This window comes from Lagopus muta, chromosome W (assembly GCF_023343835.1).
Source record: "Lagopus muta isolate bLagMut1 chromosome W, bLagMut1 primary, whole genome shotgun sequence".
Taxonomy (NCBI): Eukaryota; Metazoa; Chordata; class Aves; order Galliformes; family Phasianidae; genus Lagopus; species Lagopus muta.
Genome location: NC_064471.1, coordinates 2,696,031 through 2,720,017, shown reverse-complemented (window position 1 = coordinate 2,720,017; position 23,987 = coordinate 2,696,031). Strand labels below are relative to the sequence as shown.

Below are 23,987 nucleotides of genomic sequence, written 5' to 3'. Positions count from 1 at the left end.
CACATATCCTTTTACAAGATTGAGTGCACATGCAACCAATCAGAAGCCTCTACAACAGTCAGTGCTTGATCAAAGGGAGATGGGTGGAGAAGGAGCGGTGCAGAGCCTGCAGCTTCCAGCTCTGATTGAAAAGGATAGCGAAAGGAGAGAGGTGAATTTGCATTTAGGAGTCAAGAGAGATGCACTAACAGATTGTGGGAAGTTTAGACCTAGCCTGATAGAGGAAGGAAGTGTACTGGAGATCTTCCTGATAGTAGGGAACGGTAACAGAGGCCCGGAATGGGTACCCCTCGATCTGAAAGACATCACATGCCTGATAGATTGTGTAGAGAAACAGGGATTGAAATCACTCCTCTCTCTAAATGCATTAGAAGTCCTGACAGCACCAGGTCTTCTCTTCCCTCGTGATGTAACAAATCTGATGTGCATGGTTTTTAAGCCAGTGCAGTGTACATTGTGGGCATCAGAATGGGTTCCCTTCAGGGACAGGTGGCCAGATTGAGGCCTGGAGAACAAGCAACAAGGATTGAGACATCTGCATTGATATTGAACAAATGTTTGTTATTTTTGAGGTACACTCCAACAGGTACCTGAGACAATATTGGTATACATTGGGAAAAGATATGTTTGTACAAGGATCCTTTGTAATTCTTTGTAATTTCATACTCGTAGATAGTGCCACTAGAGCTATCAGCAATCACTGTACTCAGTAATCTCTAATCTCTCTGTCTATAACTTTACCAGTGTTGTAGGCTTTAATTATTTAGCGTCGGTGACATTACATCAATTATTGCAGGCACAGCATGCTTCACTATCAGAACTGCGCATGATCTTCATGCATCTCTTCATATAAGTGCCAAGGCTTTGGCACGGGCCTGTTCTATTCCCTTGCCAACAGCTCGTGATGTAGTTCAGGCATGTCCATATTGCAATTCTGCCCCAACTATTGGTGCAGGTGTTAACCCCCGTGGCTTAAAGCCATTACAAATCTGGCAGACGGATTTTACATGGGAACGCCGTATGGCCCCTTGCCCATGGCTCACAATTACTGTAGACACAGCTTCTTCTGTGATATCAGTCACTGAACATGCAAAGTGCAATTCGACCGCAGCACAGAGACATTGGGCCACTGCAATAGCCGCTATGGGGTTGCCCAGCCAGATAAAAACAGATAATGAGTCTTGCTTCATCTCAAAATCAACCCAGGAATGGCTAACAGCTTGGGGAATATCTCATTCCACAGGAATCCCTGGCAACTCTCAGGGACAAGCAATTGTAGAACGTGCCAATCCGCCTCCTCAAGGAAAAGTTGCACGTCCTAGGTGAGGGGGAAGGGTATCAGAGTGGGATTCCTGTTAAAAGACAAGCAGAGATTCTATCTAAAGCCATTTACTCATTGAATCACTTCGAACGTGGAGATTGCAGCAGCCCTGTACAGAAACATTGGCAGCCCAGAGTTTTGAGCGAAGGGCCTCCAGTAAAAATAAAAGCAGATAGTGGGGAATGGGAGGCAGGCTAGATGATTCTGGTATGGGGAAGAGGCTATGCAGCAGTAAAACATTGTGAGACTGGAAAAATAGTATGGATACCATCACGAAAAATTAAGCCAGACATCAGCAAGGAACTAACTGGAACATAAGTCTTCCCATTTACAGCATTGACTCCTGGGAAGGCCCAGACAACAGACAAGATCAGCGAAAGAACAAGATAAGGAGTCGCTCCTGAGCAGCTTACCCACAAAAGAAAGGTGTTCGTGCTAACAACGATTTTGTTTTGCAAACAAAAAAAACACCACACCAAACAAACACACACCACACACTCAGATCCATGAATAAAGGCTAACTGTACTTTCTAACTCAAGCAAGTTATGGGGACAGAATGTGCAGATGGTGTTCAAGTGTTATTGCTTAGCATAACACTTCATGCAAAAATGCAAACAAGTCTAAACACTCAGGACTGTTTCATCTGAATACATAAGGTAAGTTTGCCAATACAGTATTTAAAGTTATCTACAGAAATAGGTTTTATCAAGTATTCACTGTTTATATTAAGTTTTAAAGCATAAAGCTGAGAGCAATACTAAAGGATATTAAAACAAAAGAAAAAAATAAATTAAGACATTAAGAATCACCTTAGCAAGCAAACTATTAACTAAAATGAAACAAAGCCTGAAGCTATTAGGTGGCCTTATCAGCAAATATCTTTAATCAAAAGGCCATAAAAAGCTATGCTTTACATATTACTGTATTTGTTTTACACCATAAGGTATAAGCAACGTCTCCTTTTAGTGAAGTATACACAAGTAGCCTCACTTAGAATACACTTTCAATGCTCTAAAAAAAATTTATCTTACAAACTGCTTTGCAATAAAAATATACAATAACTTAGACCACTTAAAATAACTAAAATGACAGAATTTTGTATGGCTGTCTTTACAGTTTTCTTACTGCATCATCAATATCAGAAATCTGTTCCTTCAGCTGGTTCCACTGCTCTGGATTTAAAGAAATACCTGAAATACATGAAAAACAAAATACTTAGTACAAAAAGAAAATCATAGTTCAGAATATTGCAAACATACAATTAAGACTGATTTCCATCTACAGACTGTGCCACACTATTAATGCTTGAGTTACATAAAGTGTATAACAGACTCAGATTCATGGTTAAAGTACTTGCTTGGAACACTTCAATTTAGACCTTAACTCATCAATGGACAAGTTCACCTTACAAAGAAAACTGGTACAATATAACAAATTCATTTGTATATGTTTTGCAAAACACAGGAAGGGAAATAGAGCTCTGTCCCTGACAGGAAGCCATACAAATGCCCTGAGTAAGTAGAAGGAAATCAAATCTTATTTCTGTTAGCTGTTAGAAACCAAATACTGCAGTGGATTGAACTCCTATGTATTTCTGACATAACAATTCTGTTGTGGTTTTTTTTTTTTTGGTGTGGGTTTTTTTTTTGGGGGGGGGGGGGGGTGACAGCTCAAAGTACTGTGAGTAATGAATGCTGTAAGTAACATTATGGAGATACTCTATTCCTTAGCACTCACAAACATGGAAGTCTTTTTGTTCTGTTTTGTTTGGTTGCTTTAAGCTTCAAGATCACTATAGATTGCAACATTCAAACAATGCTCATTCAGTTCCCCACAATTCACCTCCTCAGTTCTGAATTTTTACTTCAAGCTGTAGTTCAGACACACATTTCCCTCATGCTTGAGCCTCCTCACTCTTCCCCTGCAATTGCTACATGAGTACATAATCACAGAACTACCTCTCACTCCCTCTAGTCAGGCTCTTCTACTATCGACCCCCCGCCCCACCCACTTCACTGATCAGGCTTCTTCTATTGCTTTCTCCCTGTAGGTGGAGTAGGACCTAAAAACAGGTGAAACTATGAATTCCATCTCTAGGACTCATCATTCTTCCCTATCACCAAGTATTTTTTATTATTATTATTTTTTTTTAATCAAAGCACTGCAATTACTTTAAGGAGCACAGTCTTTGTGGCTGTTTTAAGCAGTTCTCCTAACAGTCTTTAGGGGAAGATTTTTAAAAAAGTTAGGCCAAGCATTATTAGGAGTACAAATACCAAGCTGCCCCTGAATGACATACCATGAGTTATATGCAGGCATAAAGTTTAAATGTGCCATCTAAAACAATCTGACAACACTTCCTAAATAACAGAATTCATGATTTCCTACTCAAGCTCTCAATTGATGTGCTTTTTATTTCCACCTCAAAGCACAGCAGTTTAGTCCTTAAACATCAGAGTAATTTTTTAAGTCATGGCAACACATCCAAAAAATGTTTCTTGTATAGTACCCATACACTCTGTTCATACAAACCTATTACTGTTGGTTGGTTAATATGTGGATGATAATTCAAGCTTTCTAAATGTCTATTCACTACATTGCTCTTGGACACATCAGAAAACTGTAACAAACCTTATGCTGATTCTACATTAACTGCCTTCAGCACAGAAGGTTTCACGCTTATGTCTGTCACTGGCACAATAAAAAAAAAAATGATTAAAGAAAGCTTTTCTAAAGAAGCAACATGGCATTAAGCACTACTACTACAACTATCAACTCATCTGCATCCTACAGGTGGTAAGTGTTCTGAAAGCAGGTCAGTAAAAGGATACCATAAAAATTAGGTATGGGCATGCCAATTAAAAATTTAAAGGCTTATGCTGTGCCACAGATTAGACATACAAAGTTCCAAAACTCAAGCACTTGAAATATTTTCACTTTAAAATTAAAAATTCATGTTTGTTTTTTTAACTCTAAAATATCTTACTGTAACAGAAGCAAGAAATTGAATTAATCAACTGTCATGGAACTAATTTTGAGAAATCTGGTCTTCTAGGTGAGAATGGAGTTCATCTGTCAGACAAGGGGAAGATTATCTTTGGCCGCAATCTTTCCAATTTAATCAGGAGATGTTTAAACTAGAGTTGTTGGGGGTGGGAATCCTCAAATCACTGTACTTAGAGGAAAACAATGGTAATGGATGTCCTAGACCTGGAACAGGATCACAGGCCAGTAAGACAACACTTAAGGTTTAGGATAAGAGAACTCTAATTGGTAAATCAGCCTCAACAGGAGCCCAACTCAAGTGCCTGAACACCAACATATGGAGCATGGGGAACAAGCAGGAGGAATTACAGGCATGCATATGCCTACACAACTATGATGTCACTGGCATCACTGAGATGCGCTGGGATGACTCTCATAACTGGAACGTAGGAATAGATGGGTATAAACACTTCAGGAAAGACAAGCAGGGGAGAAGGGGAGGGGGTGTTGCCCTCTACATCAAAGACCACCTGAGTCCATGAAGCTCCACCTGGGAATGGATGAGGAGCTGACAAAGAGCTTATGGGTTAAGGTTCAAGGGAAGGAGACATCATAGAGGGGGGGTCTGCTACAGGCTGCCTGATCAGGAAGACCAAGTGGTTGAGGTACTCTAAAAAGAGGAGCAGCTTCATATTCACAAAACATGGTCCTCATGGGGGACTTCAACCACCTCGATAGCTGCTGGAAGAACAAAACAGCAGTGCAGCAGACATAGAAGAGGTTCCTGGAATGTGTTGATGATAGCTTCCTCTTTCAAGTAGTACAGAGGACCTTGTCCTCACCAACCAGGAGGAGGTGGTGAGTAATGTGAAGCTCAAGGGCAGCCTTGGCTGTAGTGACCAGGAAATGGTGGAGTTCAAAATCCTTAAGGTGTCACAAAGTGGGTGCGCAGCAAGCTTGCTACTCTGGACTTCAAGAGAGCAGACTTTGAACTTTTCAGGAAACTGCTTGGCAGGGTGGCATGGGAGAAAGCCCTGGAGGGAAGAGAGGCCCAAAAAAGGTGGCTGGGATTCAAAGACCATCTCCTGCAAGCCCAGAAGCAGTGCATCCCAAGAAAAAGGAAAGCAGGCAATGAATGCTAACAGGCCTCAGCGGATCAACAAGGAGCTCCCGGGACTAACTTAAGTGCAAACAGAAAGTCTATAGGGAGTGGAAGCAGGAACAGGTTACCTGGGAGGACTACAAAGAAGTTGTCTGAGCAGCTAGGGATCAGGTTAGGAAAGATAAAAGCCAGGTAGAATTAAATTTAGCCAGGGACATCAATAGGAACAAGAAAAAATTTTACAGTTATATCAGTGATAAAAAAGGCGACCAGAGAGGATGCGGGCCCTCTCAGGAAGGAAACTGGAGACCTGGTCACAAGGGATACAGAGAAAGCTGAGGTGCTCAAGGATTTCTTTGTCTAAGTCTCCACAGGCAAGGGCTCTGGCAACACTGCCCAAGTTGCAGAAAGCAGCAGTAAGAACCTGGAGAAGGTAGATCTGCCTGCTGTAAGTGAAGATGAGGGTCAAGACCATCTAAAGAACCTGAAGGTGCACAAGTCCACGGGACCCAATTAGAATCATCCACAGGTTCTGAGGAAACTGAGATGAAGTTGCCAAGCTGCTATCCAGCATATTTGAAAGGTCATAGCAGTCTGGTGAAGATGCCCACTGATTGGAAATGGAGAAACATAACCCCTGTTTTCAAGAAGGGGAAAAAAGAAGACCCTGGGAACTACAGGCCAGTCAGTCTCACATCTGTGCCTGGCAAGATCATGGAGCAGATCCTCCTGAAGGCACTACTAAGGCACATTGAAAATAAAGACAAGGTGATTAGTGGTGACCAACATGGCTTCACCAAGGGCAAGTCATGCCTGACAAACTTGGTGGCTTATGATGGAGTTACAGCATCAGTAGATAAAGGAAGAGCAACTGACAATCTATCTAGACTTCTGCAAAGCATTTGACAATGTCCTCCATGACATCAAGGTTACCAAACTGGAGAAAAATGTATCTGATGGATGGACCGCTAGCTGGATAAGGAATTGGCAGAATGGTTGCACTCAGAGTTGCAGTCAGTGACTCAGTGTCCAAGTGGAGGCCAGAGACAAGTGGCATTCCTCAGGGATTGGTGTTGGAAGCAGTGTTATTTAACATCTTTGTAGGTGACATGGACAGTGGGATCGAGTGCACCCTCACTAAGTTTGCAGATGACACCAAGCCGCGTGGTGCAGTTTGCATGCTAGAGGGAAGGGATGCCATCCAGAGGAACCTGGACAGGCTTGAGAGATGGGCCCATGCCAACCTCATGAAGAACAACAAGGCCAAGGTCCTGCATTTGGGTTTGGGCAATCTGAAACACAGATACAGGTTGGGCAAAGAATGGTTTCAGAGCAGGCCTGAGGAGAAGGACTTGAGAGCATTGATTGATGAGAGATTCAACATGAGCTAGTAGTGCATGCTTGCAGCCCAGAAGGACAACCCTATCCTGGATTGCATCAGGAAAAGTGTGACCAGCAGGGCAAGGGAGGTGATTCTGCCCCTCTACTCTGCTCTCATGAGACCCCACCTGGAGTACTGTGTCCAGTTCTGGAGCCCCCAACACAAGAAGGACATGCAGTTGTTAGAGCAGGTCCAGAGAAGGGCCATTAAGATGATCAGAGGGCTGGAGCACCTCCCTTACAAAGACAAGCTGAGAGAGCTGGGGCTTTTCAGCCTGGAGAAGGCTCCAAGGAAACCTTATAATAGCCTTCTTCCAGTACCTGAAGGGGGCCTACAGGAAAGCTAGGGAGGGACTTTTTAGAGGGGCATGTAGCAACAGGACAAGGGGAAATGGTTTTAAACTGGAAGAAGGTAGATTTAGACTAGATATTAGGAAGAAATTCCTTACTGTGAGGGTGGTGAGACACTGGAACAGGTTGCCCAGAGAGGTTGTGAATGCCCTCTCCCTGTAAGCATTCAAAGCCAGGCTGGATGGGTCTGTGAATAACTTGGTCTATCTAAAGGGAGGCATCCCTACCTATAGTAGGGTAGTTGGAACTAGATAATCTTAAGGGTAGCTTCCAACTCAAACCATTCTATGATTCTGTGAACTGGGAAGAGTTATGACTCCCACAATAAATTTGTTTCTATCCAGTGCCTTGTTTCCATATATTATGCACTATTCATTTAGGAAAGTGGACTCAGGCAAACAAAATCTCTTCGCTTTTGTTTCTAATCTACAAGTAAAACGAATCATTTGTTAAAATAAGTGTTACTCTGAATATAAAAATCTCATATACAGTTTTCTGAGTAAACTGAAGGCTATGTTTTAATAGAAAATAACATGAAGCAGAGTAATACCTTTCCTGCCAGGCTTCATTTCACCTTCTTGATCCATCCAATATTCTCTAATATCAATTAAAACTTTCCCTTTAAAGTCACGAACACTGACATATCTCATTTTGCCAATCTGCCAAAACAAATACAAGGATCTTTTAGGTATTTTATCTATTACAGCATTTTACTTCTCCAAACAGCATTAGACTCAAACATGTGACATTGCCCACTGCAGCTTATTTTAGACACCAGAGAAACAACTAAATCAAGTGCTTAATTCTTAGAAGCGAGTAGGCTAATAGATAACGACAATATAAATGGATTAAGGACTTAAAACCACTAACACATTCAGTAGTTTTTGTCATGCCAATCTGGCCCTCGTAGAGTAAAAATACTTATTAACCTAAGTTGTATTCTTTTAAAAGCATGTTGGGTTCAGGATTTTTTTTTTTTTTGCCTCTATTATAACAAAAAAATCTTAACTTTTAATGTTTACTCCCATGTACCAAGGCATGAAATTGTCTTTGTTGACAAATAATACTCTAGGAATTTCAGAGTTTCTGTACCACAACAGCATAACTGAATTAGGCACTTTTTTTTTTTTTTTAAGAGGGTGGGGAGCAGGTAAAAAGCACAGTACATTGTCTTGCACTATGGATTGCCCTACATATTTAAATATTTTTCCACATTTGATAAAGTATTTGTTTACATGAATTACAAGTATAACGTAAATTTGAGAATCAGAAGTTAGGTAATCAAAATGCACAAACTAATATTTTGCTTGCTTAAATTTCTTTATACATCTTGTAATGCTAGTAAGATCCCCTGCTAAATTGCCAGTGCATCTGTCCAGAAAACAAAAACTCCCAATTCAACTAAAATCATCCACAGATATTTAAATCATAAGCTGTTACTTCATAAAAATAGATATAAACAAGTATGCTTTCTGTTTTGTTAAAGCCATTTTTCTTCTTCTGTAGACCACATTGAATTAAGTCAAAAAATAACTTCAATACAATTGGGACAACTTTAGATACTGTAAGCCTGAAGCATTTGTTTTCCTTACTTCAAAGTATCCTTTAAAATGAACAAGAAACTACAGTTTAAGATACTTTGTGATTGATTTATTAAATACTTCCACAGCACAAGAAATACAACACTCAAAAATAAGGCATGATGTCAGAGCATCTGAGTTCTTTCAGACTTAGCTTGGCATAGTCTGTAGGATTGGCCAAATGTCAGCACTACTGGCAAAGGATATCCTAAATACATAAACAACATTTCTTGGTTTTACAATATAACGCTTCACAGACTTCAAGCAACTTTTAGATTTCTTTCAAGTAGTAGCACTACAGAACATCTATCAAAGACTAAGTGCATTGCCAAGTAATTCCAGGTTTGCTCTACAAAAAAAAAAAAAATCTGATACAATATAGCAGATTAGAGATGCAAATACAAAAGAAAGGTTTAGGATTCAAATATTAATAATGAGACTACATACCTTAACTACATTAAGGCAGGGGGAAGAATATGAAGTACACATTTAGTACCAGTACCTTAACTAGAAAGGGTTCCATATGAAAATGATGACATTAAGTTTTATGCCTCTGTCTACATTTCACCTGAATGCTTGCACGAAGTTTAGAATGTTTAGTTGAACTCTATGCAAAACAGTTATCACCGCTGAAAGCTTTAATGCTGGTTTCTGAACTACAGTTCTAATTAGCAATTAAGGTTAAAAAAAAAAATCTAGATTTACCCAAATAAATTGAAGGTTCAGATATCTGCAATTTTGGCATTGAGTCATTTCTAAACAGCTTTTCTTCCTCACAGCAACTGACAGTACCAGCAACAGCAACTTCACCAGGCTAAAGCACCTTCTTAATCACAGTAGCATTATAAGGATTGTATTGCTTTATTTGTGGTAGGATAGTTAATGCTGTTCAGTCTTCATACACAATTTCATGTTTATTAATATAACAGCTCTTTAGATATGCCACTCTGCTACATTAAGTAGATCAAAAGATAATATTTCCAGGTTTCCATTTCATGGAATAAAAATTAACTGTGTCTAGGTTCCTTTCACAGCTACACAGATAGCTTCCTGTATGAGTTTCATCAAGAGCTTTCAACTACATTTTCCTTCCAATTGCCAGTTTCCTTTGAAAGGTATACACACTGAAAATAGAAACTGAAAAAAAAAAAAAAAGCAGCCTTCTTAGCTGGTAACTATTTAGCACTGAAAGGAGCACAGTAAAATAATACAAACTCCTAGTGCATACTGTCCTGTAAAATAGCTGAGCTCTACAGTGCATTATGTCAATTCAAAACACTAATTCTGAAACTTAAGTAGCTACCAACGCAATTCTATTCATTATTTCACAGTCCAACAACTTTACAGAGCATCACAAACATATTTTACTATTTTCAGGAACCTATGATAAGACATTGCACTATAAAACTGAAGAACTTCTCACAAGTCAAAAAGCAAATACAACTTCACTTTCAATAAAAAAGAAGGAAAGGAGGCAAGTTCTTCTCATACAAATGAAAGCAGCAATTTCTGGGAAATGCCTTTTGTTATGCAGCTCTATTCTTGACAGTCATTAATATTGTATCCAGACAGCATTAACCAACCTTACCCAAATTAGGCATGGGTAAATAACAGGATTTTTCAAACTAAAGCACATGATGTAGAGCTTACATGGGCTTGAAGTCACAGACAGCAATCTAATACATCAATAATAAACCCTTTCATGTTAATGTGGATAATGCTTGTCCTTAGATTCTCTAGTAATACACCACAAACTGGAGTGAGAAATTTCTGCACCCCAATCATGCCCAAATGCTTTTATCAAATTCTACAGTACTCTAAGGCTACCTATGTGTTGTAGCAGGCATAAAGCGGGGTTATCGGGATGTGACATGTCGGGACCTCCCCTGCTCTGCATTAAAGCTTTAGAGCTCTACATTAAAGGAAGCTGTGTTTTGGATGCATACAGCCTGAAGGTTTAGAACAGTAAATCAGTAAGTTACACGTCATTTGCTGCAACTCCCCCACACAGTATGGGTATCACATAACTTCTGACTATCCTGTGAATGCTTCATAGATTAATTCCCATCAGATGAAGTCACATCTGTAAGTTACACTGCAAAGTCACTTGCACAGAGATAATTTTACTGCCCCAAGAAAGCAAAAAGGAGTTTCAACTATTATTAGTAGTCCTAGAATAAGCAAAACCATACCTAAAAATTTGAAATACTTCTAACATGCTCTCCCAGGTAGAAGGAAAAGAGAGGAAGTAACTATAGACTCACAATGCTATTTTCACACCAAATTTAGTTAAATTTTAGTATTTAGCATTTTAGTTAAAGTACATAAACTGATGTAGCATAAAAACCAACAGTGATTCACCTAACAGAATAAGCAACCTAAAAATATTTGCTGTTGAGTAACTAGAAGGTAGGCAGAGACCAAAGAACACCGATGGTTCAGATCAAGCTGATGACCAAGTCCAGGCATTAACACAGTGTCTTCAATTGAACCTCTCCCTCCCAACTATACAGGAAGAAGAAAGCAAGGACTAACACATTAGGAGTAACTGTCCTGTATTACATAACCAGTTACACAGATCTTCTCTCTTGAGAAGAGGGTGGTTTGCTTTTTTCAGCCTTACTCCTTTGCACAGATACAGTCCAAAGCCATTTCTTTTGCCTTACCCATCATTGGGATCATCTTATTAGACATCCCTCCCATATACTTTCACAAACTTAAATTCTTAGGAGACTGATTCTTAATTTTCTCCTGTTCTTGTCACTTACCAAGCCAACTAGTCGCAGACATTAAATAACTCTTGACTTGCTCACCTAAAACAAGTAACTCCCAAGTTATTTGTATCTCTTGCACAGCTTGTAGAACGCACTACTACTGCCCCAGCTAACCGCAGGAACTACCGTACCATTCATTCACAAACTCATCATGTTACTTAAAAATATACGTTCACCCAATTAAAGCTAAGTACAATGTCAAAAAAAAACAAAACACTTTTTTGATGTTCAGCAAGAACAATCTGCACCATAAAAACAGAAACGAGTAAATCTTATTTCAAGGCAGTCTTATAAGACAGGAGCCAAGTTGCCCTTGACCTAGTTCAAGAAAAATGAGGAGTCATGCATGAGGACCACATACTTTGGTTCTGAGAACCTTTCTTGAAAGAGCCCTGATCAAAAAGCATTCCCATGCAGACATTGTCTTGACTTAATATTTACAATACATTCACAATGAGTACTGTGTTTACAGACGAAACAACTACCCAGTGTTATCATAAGCAAAGACCACAAAGGCTAGATCAATCGCCACAACTCAGATTTTTACTCCACTGAAACCTGACAATGCTTTTCCCAAGTTTCTCATCCACACAGCAGTATTGTAACCCCTCTTCCACCAAGGTTTCAGGAGACTAGACACTACCAAGATACTCAAACAAATTCACAAGATTTATATGGACTATAATGTAACAAGGTACCTAAACCAGGCTCTAAAATAGTTATCAATTTTACCTGAAACATATTCTCATCTCTGTTACTGCTTTGCTTAGAAGCAGCACCTTTTGAACTTTCACCCATCTTTTGTTTCTTTAGAGGCTTTTCTGGAACAGCTTGCTTTTTCCGCTTTGCCTTGGAGCAAGAACAAAACAAATGCATGAATGCATTATTTTCCACTGAAAGCAACAACAACAAAAAAGGAAGTATAGGGCCACTAAAAACTCTTTAAAAAAAAAAAAAAAAATGTATCCAGAAAGCACCTTCCTCAGGGGAACTTTTTCTTTATTATCATCAGGGTCCTATCTCTGTGCATAGCATGATTAAATATGTTTTTAAAACACTCAGATGGTATAACTTTTAAATGTTGGTAGAAATAGTAACTGCAAATAACTGATTTACATGGTAACCATACCCACACACACAAAAAAACACAAGTAATTAAAATAATTGGAAACATTCAATTTTCACACTTAAAAACAGTTTAAATGTTAAAATTAATTAACAGAGACATTCAGGTTGGATCAGCTTTTAAGTGAGAAACTAGCAGGTGGTATTACAATAGAAGTAGGAATCTGAAACAGAGAAAAAGAACATGTAAACAAGATAAGTACATGGCACAGATATGACAAGGCGGGTGGTGATTTTGACTTCAGGCTTGCAATTTATCCAGACACCAAAATGAAGGGCAGGTTGAGGGGAGGTTGAAGTCATCTCAAAATTAAACTGAACTCTTGCCATAAGGGGCAGTTAATACCGAACCCTTCTATCTCTTACCACACCTTACCACAAAGTAAGAAAATGTCAGGAAACTTGTGGCTAGATACACCACATAGTAAATACTAAACAAAACAAAACACAACTTTAAGAAGTTCACTGCAAAGCAAGAAACATCTTCTCCACATGAACCTTAATCTTGTTTTTGCCCCCCCCTTCACCCAAGCATCTGAATTTACATGGAATGAGATGCATTTTTGCCACATGGAAATTATATGTTGACTATTATGATAACATTTTCACCTTTTTGTCAATTTCACTATCTGAATCACTTGCAGATGAGCTTGAAGACACAAGTTCCTTTGATTTAGGCATTCTAGGACAAAAAAGATAGCATGAGAACAATACAAGAAATACATGCCATTACATCCAGAAAACAATCTTGAAACCTGTTTGTGAAGTCTCACCTTATTAAAACCCTCCTCTTACTAAAACCCTCCTAAAGACTTCCCTGCATTTTCATAAAAGCTTTAACACACATCATGGATGTGATCTCAAACACCATTCCCTCTCATAACTCTTCCCTTTTTTCCCCCTTTTTTTTTTTTCTGCAACTGCCCTAAAAGCAATATTTTAGTTTTGAACTATTTAAAAAGGCAGAAAGTAAAAGAAAAAAAATACAGTGCATTACACTATTATCCTCAACTTGAGTTTTCAATACTACACTCAAATATATACTACTAAGGCCAGCCACAGCATTACCTATATTCTTCCACAAGCATTTTGCCTAGTTGAATTTGCAAGTTGTATAATCATCATACATGAGGCTAAGCTCCCCATCAGTAACACAGAAGTCTAGAAAAAACCCACAAACCACTTAGTTATAATGAACTACAGAACAGTAATTAATATTTCTACTGTAGATTAAACAGTCACAAGAACCTACATTCAACTTTCCTTGAAAGCATGCTATGTGTGCTTCTATATCTTCTCTCTCCACTATGCAAACATATGGTTAGATAAAGTAGTTGAACATTTTGCCTGCTACTAGAAGCTTGCTGTGACAAATAGCTTATCTGTTCTTTCAGAATACAAGTAAGCATCACAGAGAAAAACTGTATAATAAACTAAAGCTAAGGAAGGCTAATAAAAAGATTAGAGAAACATCTCAGTAAAGGATAATGAATAACAGCATTTTTAAACAAGCTGGTGGTGAAATAAGTCACATACAAAGGAAAAGAATCAGTGAACAATGACAATGGCTTAATGCAGTTTTCAAGCAATGCAAGTTCTGTCATAAAAGCTTGGAGCACAACACTGGAAGCTGCAGCACTGAAAGCGAAACACGGTATGGGAAAGCACAGAAACCATGCTGCAGGGCAGAGACAGAGGGGAGCTGGAACAAGACAAAGCAAAAAACAAGCACAGCAATGATGTAAAATGGGAGAATCAAACAAAACTGATAAACGGGTGCCAAGGGGCCAAAAATAGGAAATAACCCTGAAGTCTCCATTACAATGAACGAGTAACAACATGCAAGACAATAGGAGTGGTAATCGGAGGAAAGTAATAAGGGTTAGAGGTAACTTTCTCAGGAAAAGTTAATAAGGCAGAGCATGAGGAAACACCGAAGCACCATAGGGAGCAAGGGCAGAATACAACAGGCCACACAAAGACGGGGAAAAAGAAAAGACAAGCCGGTAGGCGGCTCCCAATCGCCATTTTCCTCCTCTCTTCTCCACAGCTCTTGTTGTCTCCTGAAGGAAAAGAGACAAAAGCCCAAGCAGGGGTGCACGGGCAAAGCCTCCCAGATCTTCCCAAGGCAGTGACAGAGAGGGGGCTACGGCTCGACAGCAACAAAAAAGGAGAGACAACATACACATAAAAATAAAAATAAGCTAGGAGCCATCTACCAGTCCAATCGCTGCGTGAAGAAAACAGAGCAGGGCGATTCCCTGACACTGTTTTCTTCCTCACTCAAATCCTCTCTGCCCTCTAACACGGCAACCTCTCTTCAGCAGCAGCTCCTCCATCCGCTCCAGACCGTACTCTACAGTAGGACATCCCTCCCAAAGGAGGCAGCAAGCACTCAAGGAAAGAAGAAAACCCCACCACATGACTACTCACACACTTCCCCGAGACAGCTGGGAGGCGCCAAGCCATTAACAGTTAAGGCCAAGCACCAGAGAAAATAGTAGCGACCCCAGCAGAACGAGACACCACCACCAAACACTCACATTCTCCTCCACGCACAGCAACACCGCACTACAAGAACGGATGTAACGCACTGCGCAATCCCCGCCCTTTCCCTTCACCACGTGAGGGAGGGAAGGAAAGGAAGTGTTAGATGAGGAGGTATCCCTCTGTTGCTTGCTTTTGCTTCTTTCGTTCTGACTACAGGGCTGTAGCTGCTCTGAGGGGCTGCAAGAGATGATAAAGCTCCTTAGCCCTGTTAAGTTGCCATTCGATTACTCTGCCAGCAGCAGTGTGGAAGGGAGCAAGAGGAAGCGCAGTGAGGGTTTAGCATGCTAAAGCCACAGCCTGAGCATTACCAGAGGCTGATTAGGAAGGCACCACTTCACAAAATGGCTTGGGTTGGAAGGGACCTCAAGTTTAAACCCCCTGCCACAGGCAAGGTTTGCCAGCCACTAGATCACATCCTAGATCAGATAGCCCAGGGTCCCATTCAACCTGGCCTTAAACAACTCCAGGGACAGAGCATCCACAACCTCTCCAACCTGTTCCAGCACCTCACCACTCTCAGTAAAAAACCTCCCCCAATATTTCCCCTCCTTTAGTTTAAAACCATTCCCCCCTTATCTTATCACTGTCTACCCATGTAAAAAAGTTTATTTCCCTTATGTTTACCAACTCCCTTTAAGCACTGAAAGACTGAGACAAGGTCTCTTCAAAGCCTTCTTTTTTCCAGGCAGAAAAAGCCCAGTACCTTCAACCTATCTTCATAGGAGAGGTGCTCCAGGTACATCTTTGTGGCCCTCCTCTGAACATTTACAGAAGCTCCACATCTTTTTTGTGTTGGGGGCCTGTCACGGAGTTAACTAGATCAATCCGTACCCATGACAAGGGGCCAGTAGGCCCCTGACCCCCCCCCCAGCCCCACAAAATGGAAAGGGAAAGGGAAAAGGGATAGGGAGATGGGAGCTGGGCTCAAGGAATGAAGGAAAAAAAAAAAAAAAAGCAACAATCTGTAGAGGAAAACATTTTACTATGATGTAAAAATGCAAGATAACACAATGTAATACAATCTAATTGAAATTGAGACCAATAAATAAAATAGGTGTGAGTGTGAGAGTTCCTGAGTCCGAGTCTGTCATGGTTTTATGTTTTTTGGGTTTCTGTATTCCACATCAAAACATCATGTAGTGTACGGGGTATTAAAGTGTTAATGCCCCAATTCCAGGTACCTATCCCTGTACATTACAGAAGTCACGGGATCCGGCCCTGCCAGGTGGGGGGGGGGGGGGGCGCTCCTTTACTGCCTTGAAGTGGGTGCTGGAGTGTGATTTAGAATCATAGAATCACCAAGGTTGGAAAAGACCTAAAAGATCATCCAGACCAACCATTCACCTATTACCAATAGCTCCCACTAAACCGTGTCCCTCAACATAATATCCAGTCTTTCCTTGAACACCCCCAGGATCGGTGACTCCACCACCTCCCTTTGCAGTCCATTCCAGTGCCTGACCACCCTTTCTGAAAAATAATACTTCCTCATGTCCAGCCTGAATCTCCCCTGCCGTAGCTTGAAACCATTCCCTCTGGTCCTGTCACTAATGACACGAGAGAAGAGGCCGATCCCCAGCTCACTACAGCCTCCCTTCAGGAAGTTATATATATATATATATATATATATATATATATATATATATTTGTGGCATTCCATTACCTGTTTAAAATACTCTTGTTTTGCTGGGGGTCATTGGTTAGGACTCTTGCCCAGGGAATTTGGTGTTCTCGTGCCCCGGGGAAGCAGGTGGATCCCATTGCCCAGCAACACAATGAGAAGTCTTGTAAAAAACCCCATTTTGCTGGGGGCCACTGGTTACAACTCTTGCCCAGGGAATTTGGTGTTCCCGTGCCCTGGGCAAGTAGGTAGACTCCATTACCCAGCAAAACACAAGGGATTTTCACCCAATACCTAAGATCAGTCGGGATAAACAGCTGTTATGAGACAAATGGTGTCAAAAGAAATTCCTAAACGAACACCACTCGAGTGTGTATTAGCATATGGGTGAGGCATTGCTGGAGAGTCTGGGGGCACCCTGAGTAAAAAAGCCTTAATTAAGTATTGCAATCAATGGTGGTTAGTATAGAAGTTAGAAGATGATAAGTGGCCTCAGAATGGGACCCTAAACTATAATACCCTCTTACAGTCAATGTTATTCTTAAGAAGGGAAGGTAAATGGGAAGAGGTTGCATACGCAGATATGTTTTTCACACTTTACCATCATCCCAAGTGGCAACAGGAGTGTGGTGTGAGGGCACTCCTAGCTCTGATTGTTTTAGCACTAGAGAAGGAAAAGAAAAGTGGAAGAAACTGGGAACATAAATGAAGTAACACGACCAGTTTTTATAATTGAGTGCTCTAATCATGAGACTAAATACTGGGTGTTTGTGGAAATTGGAGAACTGTATTGTTTGATTTGTGGGTTTTGAAGGGAATGGGACAAAATGGTTTGATGGTATAAGAAAGTGTAATTGTTAATGGAAGCATAATTGAGGGTATGTGGAAGTGTGATTGAGGGTACGAATAGTGGAATAACGTACAAAGGCAAAAGGGTTAAAGAGAAATTGAGTTTATCTGTGTTGGCATGAGAGCAACCCCCCCAAACCCACCCACCCCCCGTGAGAAGAACTCTCAGAGTGAGAGAGAGATCCAGGGCTCGAGACTGCTACTGTAAACAGTGTTACTTGCGAAGGGGGAGTGGAGGAGATGGGGCATTGTGAGGATAGCTTTCATCTGCAGAGATCTAGGAAATCCAAAATCCTAGTGTTAGCACTAGAAGCCTCTGGAGGGGAGGAGGTGAAACTGAAATATAATGTTGGTAGTTTATGTAATGATGGGAGTTTGAAAAGTGAAAATGGTTAGGGAACGAGACAGTCTGAGGAAGGCAAAGATGAGCAAGGTGTAACAGGGTTGTAAGGACTGAAGAGAGGTGAGTGATATGGAAAAATTGAGGAACAGAGATAGTAAGGAAACTGGGAAGAACAGCAGCAGCTGCTACTGTTGCTGCACTAGAGTAGGGCCCTAGGACCCAGAGATCCCCTCAGGAAGAGGTGGGGGAAAGGGGCTGGAAGAGCTCACAGAGGTCTCCACCCCTGCTGGATGGAAAGCAGTGTGCCAACTGCAGGGAAATGGGACACTGGTGGAGGAATTGTACCAAGTTGAGGAGAAGGGAACTGTCTCTGATCACAAAAGCTGAATGATGGGAAACTGTGAAGTTTACCATAGCAAATCCACTGGTTAAATTACAGCTAGGGGAGCAGGATAAATAGGATTCTTTTCTGGTGGATATGGGGACCTCTTACTACCTGTAGAAGATTTTTGTAACAGTAGTAGGAGCTACTGGCCAACAAGAAAAAGCTTACCTTTCAGGATCAATTAAATACAGGCTGGGAGAACAAGTAGGAATACATGAATTCTTGTACATGCCAGGTTCTCCAAAACCGTTACTCAGCCAGAAATTTTTAAAACAAATGGATGCAGAGATTAAATTCAATAAAACTGGAGATAAATGTCAAACAATATTAACTGATTTAAAATTTTAAGTCTGTCTTTAACACAAACTGGGAAAAACAAGGTTGTATCCCCAGAAGTTACAGAAATCTTAAATCAGGTATACTCAGGAGTGTAGGTATCAGGGATACCTGGTAGAGCCAAAAGTGCACCCCCAATAGAAGTTAAAAGCAGGAGCTAGTTCAGTCAGGGTAAAGTTGTAGCCTTTGTGGATATAAGATTGTAGAAGGATAAAAGAAATAATAGATAACTTTTTGGAGTTTGGATTACTAATTGAATGTGAATCCAAATACAATACCGCAATCTTGCTGATGAAAAAATCAGATGGCAAGAGCTATAGTTTGGTACAAGATTTGAGGGCAATTAATAGAATTGTTGAACATATACACCCAGCAGTGGTAAATCCATACACTTTATTAACCAAGTTAAGGAATGAATAGGTGGAGCTTACCTTCTCGATTTGAAGGACACCGTTTTCTGCCTGGTTTTGACAAAGGAAGTCTAAAAGTTATTTGCCTTTGAATAGGAAAACCCCAATACAGGGAGAAAAGACTCAGTTAACCCGGACAGGGTTACCCAGGGTTGTGAGTACAGCCCAATGACTTTTGAGAACTGGTCAACTCGTGAGCCTGAGATTTGGGTTCCTCCATCCCAGGGTAGAACATCACTGCAGTACGTGGATGCTACAACAACAAAAGAGGACTGTGTACAATGGACTGTGAGTTTGCTGAATTTCTTGCTTTAAATGATTATAAAGTTTCTCAACAGAAAGCCCAAATGATCAAAAGAAGACATCTGCCAAACCCCTGAGCCACAAAGATGCCAAGGAAATCCGTACATTTCTAGGAATGACAGGATGGTGCTGACTGTGGATGCACAGCTTTTGACTCTTGGTTTTCTATGTTCGGGGTACTCAGCATGGATTCACCAAGGGGAAATTGTGCTCAACCAACCTCATGACCTTCTATGATGGCATCACCAGCTAGGTAGATGGGGGGAGAGCAGTGGATGTCATCTACCTTGACTTCAGCAAGGCTTCTGATACTGTCTCATGCCACATCCTGGTACTAAAGCTGAGAAAGTGCGGGATAGATGAGTGGATGGTGAGGTGGGTTGAGAACCGGCTGACTGGCAGAGCTCAGAGGGTGGTCATCAGTGGTGCAGAGTCTCATTGGAAACCTGTGACTAGCTGTGCTCCCCAAGGGTCTGTGCTGGGTCTGGTCTTGTTCAGTATCTTCATCAATGACCATGACAAGGGGATAGTGTCCCTCAGCAAGTATGTTGACAATACAAAGCTGGGAGGAGTGGCTGATATGCCAGAAGGCTGTGCTGCCATTCAGCAGGACCTGGACAGGCTAGGCAGTAAGAAATCAGATGAGGCTTAACAAAAGCAAGTGTAGAGTCTTGCACCTGGGAAAGAATAACCACAAGTATCAGTCCAGGTTAGGGGAAGACCTGCTGAAGAGGAGCTCTGTGGAGAATGACCTAGGGGTCCTGGTGACAACCTGATGACAGATTGGCCATGAGCCAGCAGTGTACCCTGGTGGCCAAGGCCAATGGGATCCTGGGGTGCATTAAAAGGAGCATGGCCAGCAGGTCAAAGGAGGTGATCCTCCCTATCTACTCTGCCCTGGTCAGGCCTTACCTGGAGTACTGTATCCACTTTTGGGCTACCCAGTACAAAAAAGACAGGGATCTCCTGGAAAGAGTCCAGCAGAGGGCCACAGAGATGATAAAGGGCTTGGAACATCTCCCCTATGAGGAAAGGCTGAGTGACCTGTCTGTTCAGCCATGAGAAAAGAAAACAGAGAGTTGATCTTGTTAATGTTTATAAATATCTTAAGTGTGGGAGTCAAAGGTACATGGCCAACCTCTTTTAAGCGGTCTGTGGGGACAGGACAAGGGGAAATGGCCATAAACCGAAACATAGTAAGTTCTATAGAAAGTTCATAGGAACTACTTTACAGCGAGGGTGACAGAGCAGTGGAACAGGCTGCCCAGGGAGGTTGTGGAGTCTCCTTCTCTGGAGATGTTCAAGACCCATCTGGACACCTACCTGTGCAACCTGATGTAGGGAGCCTGCTTTGGCAGAGGGGTTGGACTCTATGATCTCTGGAGGTCCCTTCCAACCCCTACAATTCTGTGATTTTATTCTGCTTTTCTAGGTATACTCAGGCAATAATTACAATATTCCTTCTCTTGTGAAAAGTATAATCAGAGCCACTTAATTGCTCCGAGGGATGGAAAGATGCTTTCAGTCAGAACACAACAGGGAACATACAAAGAGCTTCAAGATCTCAACTGAAGGATGACAAACAGACTTCTGTGAAAGAAATTCACATTCAGATGGCTTATCAAAAGCTTCTAATACTACATGAAATCAGAACCACGACAAGACTACCAAGTTTGATTGCTACAAACCAGTTAAGTTGCAAGTTCAAATTAGCTAAGTGTCAGGGTGTCAGTGGTTTACAGGTTGGTTCAGCCTGGTTCCATGACTAGCAGGGTAGAGGGATCTGGAGATCCATGCATTCAGAAAGGGGAAACAGGGGACCCCGAATAATTAAAACACAGCAGCAACGATCTGAGGAGAAACAAACTAATTTACTAAATATGGTAACGGAATACAAGATAACACTATAATACAATATGATTAGAATTGAAGCTAATAAATCAAACATAATCAGAGAAAGAGTCTGAGAACCAAAGGCCTCACCATACGCTGAGGTGAGATGTGCAGTCAGGGCAAGCAGCAGGGAGGAGAGCTGAAGGAAAAAAGGGACATCGGGTGACCATGCCAGAGGTTGTATCTCCTCTCTGAACATAAAGTCTTCTGGGATACCTAGTTCTTCTCTTCCATACAGGTGCCAAAACTGGAGCATTAACTCTTTAACTCCCAGTGCACTACCTGATGTTATGATGTGGAATACTGATAACCAAAAATCCTAAAACAATAACACAGGGTCACATGAATCTTAAGTTTGTTCTCCATATCTAATGTCATTCACCTCTCCCTCACATATATTAAATGAGATTTTACTGAATAGATCTTATATTTTCATGTGCAAGATGAAATTGGATTTATTTTCAAGAGCCTGAAAATTATTCTGATATGTCTATTAGTGAGAGTAGAAAATGTTAAAATCCTTCAGGTATGAAACAATTCTTTCTATAGCCACTCTCTACCCAACACAGGTAAGCATTACATAGTTCCATAGCATGGCTTGGAAAGGACCTTAAAGATAATTGAATTCTAACCCCCCTGCCATGGGGAGGGTTGCCAACCACCAGATCAGGCTGCCCAGGGCATCCAACCTGGCCTTGAACGCCTTCAGCTTTGGGGTATCCACAACTTCTCTGGACAGCCTCACCACTCTAAGAATTTCTTCCTTATACCTGATTTTAATCTCCCCTCTTTTAGTGATAGGACAAGGGGGAATGGTTATAAACTATCAGTGAGTGCCCCTTTAAGTACTGGAAGGCCACAATGAGGTCTACCCACAGCCTTCTCTTCTCCAGGCTGAAGAAGCTTAGTTTCTTTAGCCTTTCTTCATAGGAGAGGTGCTCTAGCCCTCTGGACGTACTCCAACAGCTCCATATCTTTCTTAGAAACATAGAACCATAGAATCACCAAGGTTGGAAAAGACCTAAAAGATCATCCAGACCAACCGTTCACCTATTACCAATAGCTCCCACTAAACCGTGTCCCTCAACACAATATCCAGTCTTTCCTTGAACACCCCCAGGGTCGGTGACTCCACCACCTCCCTGGGCAGTCCATTCCAGTGCCTGACAACCCTTTCTGAAAAATAATACTTCCTCATGTCCAGCCTGAATCTCCCCTGCCGTAGCTTGAAACCATTCCTTCTGGTCCTATCACTAATGACACGAGAGAAGAGGCCGACCCCCAGCTCACTACAGCCTCCCTTCAGGAAGTTATAGAGAGCAATGAGGTCTCCCCTGAGCCTCCTCTTCTCCAGGCTGAACATTCCCAGCTCCTTCAGCCTCTCCTCATATGGCCTGTGTTCCAGACCCCTCACCAGCTTTGTTGCCCTCCTTTGAACACGTTCCAGGGCCTCAATGTCTTTCTTGCAGTGAGGGGCCCAAAACTGGACACAGTACTTGAGGTGCGGCCTCACTAGTGCTGAGTACAGGGGAACAATCACCTCTCTGCTCCTGCTTGCAACGCTGTTTCTGATGCAAGCCAGGATGCCATTGGCCTTCTTGGCCACCCGGGCACACTGTCAGCTCATGTTCAGCCGAGCATCAATCAATACCCCCAGGTCCATTTCCTCTATGCAGTCCTCCAGCCACACCGCCCCAAGCCTGCAGCGTCGCCTGGGGTTGTTGTAGCTGAAGTGCAGGACCTGGCATTTGGCCTTGTTTAAACTCATCCCATTGGCTTCAGCCCAGCTCTCCAGCCTGTCCAGATCCCTCTGTATGGCCTCGCTACCCCCAGGCAGATCCACACTTCCAGCCAATTTGGTGTCATCTGCGAATTTACTGAGGGTGCACTCGATGCCCTCATCCAAGTCATCAATAAAGATATTGAAGAGGACAGGCCCCAGCGCCGACCCCTGGGGAACACCACTCATGACCGGCCGCCAGCTAGATTTAACTCCCTTCACCACCACTCTCTGAGCCCGGCCCTCCAGCCAGCTCCTCCCCCAGCCAAGAGTGCACCCATCCAAGCCTCAGGCTGCCAGCTTCTGCAGGAGAATACTGTGGGAGACAGTGTCAAAGGCTTTGCTGAAGTCTAGGTAGACCACATCAACAGCCTTTCCCTCATCCACCAGATGGGTCACTAGATCATAGAAGGAGATCAGGTTGGTCAAACAGGACCTGCCCTTCATGAACCCATGCTGGCTAGGCCTGATCCCCCGGTCATCCCGCACATGCCGCATGATCTCCCTCAAGACAATCTGCTCCATAACCTTCCCTGGCACCGAGGTCAGGCTAACAGGCCTGTAGTTCCCCGGATCCTCCTTACGACCTTTCTTGTAAATGGGAGTCACATTGGCAAGCCTGCAGTCTTCAGTCTTCAGTCTTTGGCCATGAGCCAGCAGTGTGCCCTTGTGGCCAAAAAGGCCAATGGCTTACTGGGGTGCATTAAAAAGAGCGTGGCCAGCAGGTCAAAGGAGGTGATCCTCCCCCTCTACTCTGCCCTGGTAAGACCTCATCTGGAGTACTGCGTCCAGTTCTGGGCTCCCCAGTACAAAAAAGACAGGGATCTCTTGGAAAGAGTCCAGCAGAGGGCCACGAAGATGGTGAAGGGCCTGGAGCATCTCCCCTATGAAGAAAGGC

The 23,987-nt window shown here is 42.0% G+C and overlaps 3 protein-coding genes across 9 annotated transcripts in view; 1 reads left to right on the top strand and 2 right to left on the bottom strand.

Annotated features, from left to right (window-relative positions):
• LOC125686403 (uncharacterized) overlaps nucleotides 1–23,987 on the bottom strand; it is a 292,860-nt gene that overhangs the window by 96,282 nt on the left and 172,591 nt on the right. The gene's annotated exons all lie outside the window — the stretch shown is intronic.
• The window catches only part of LOC125686439 (uncharacterized), a 152,637-nt gene that overhangs the window by 85,960 nt on the left and 42,690 nt on the right, over nucleotides 1–23,987 (top strand). The gene's annotated exons all lie outside the window — the stretch shown is intronic.
• On the bottom strand, nucleotides 1,825–15,254 carry LOC125686450 (activated RNA polymerase II transcriptional coactivator p15-like). Of its 5 annotated transcripts, none has more exons than XM_048930436.1 (5): nucleotides 15,163–15,254; nucleotides 13,229–13,301; nucleotides 12,227–12,343; nucleotides 7,691–7,799; nucleotides 1,825–2,512 (listed from the first exon to the last, which is right to left on the bottom strand). In XM_048930436.1, exons 2-5 carry the CDS (start codon nucleotides 13,298–13,300, stop codon nucleotides 2,433–2,435), a joined length of 378 nt encoding a protein of 125 aa, XP_048786393.1. In that variant the 5' UTR covers nucleotide 13,301; nucleotides 15,163–15,254; the 3' UTR covers nucleotides 1,825–2,432. The 5 variants fall into 5 exon arrangements, with proteins under 5 accessions (XP_048786393.1, XP_048786396.1, XP_048786394.1 ...); XM_048930439.1 differs by lacking the exon at nucleotides 15,163–15,254 and adding an exon at nucleotides 15,055–15,151; XM_048930437.1 differs by lacking the exon at nucleotides 15,163–15,254 and adding an exon at nucleotides 14,839–15,030.

What these genes read in the sequence shown, in the direction of transcription:
- LOC125686450 (XM_048930435.1), bottom strand. Translation starts at nt 13,707, where the DNA reads ATGCTTGTGGAAGAATATAG. An exon ending in ATAGTGAAATTGACAAAAAG is followed by an intron (nt 12,344 to 13,228) that starts GTGAAAATGTTA and finishes TCTTGCTCCAAG; the next exon opens with GCAAAGCGGAAAAAGCAAGC. An exon ending in GAGATGAGAATATGTTTCAG is followed by an intron (nt 7,800 to 12,226) that starts GTAAAATTGATA and finishes TTGTTTTGGCAG; the next exon opens with ATTGGCAAAATGAGATATGT.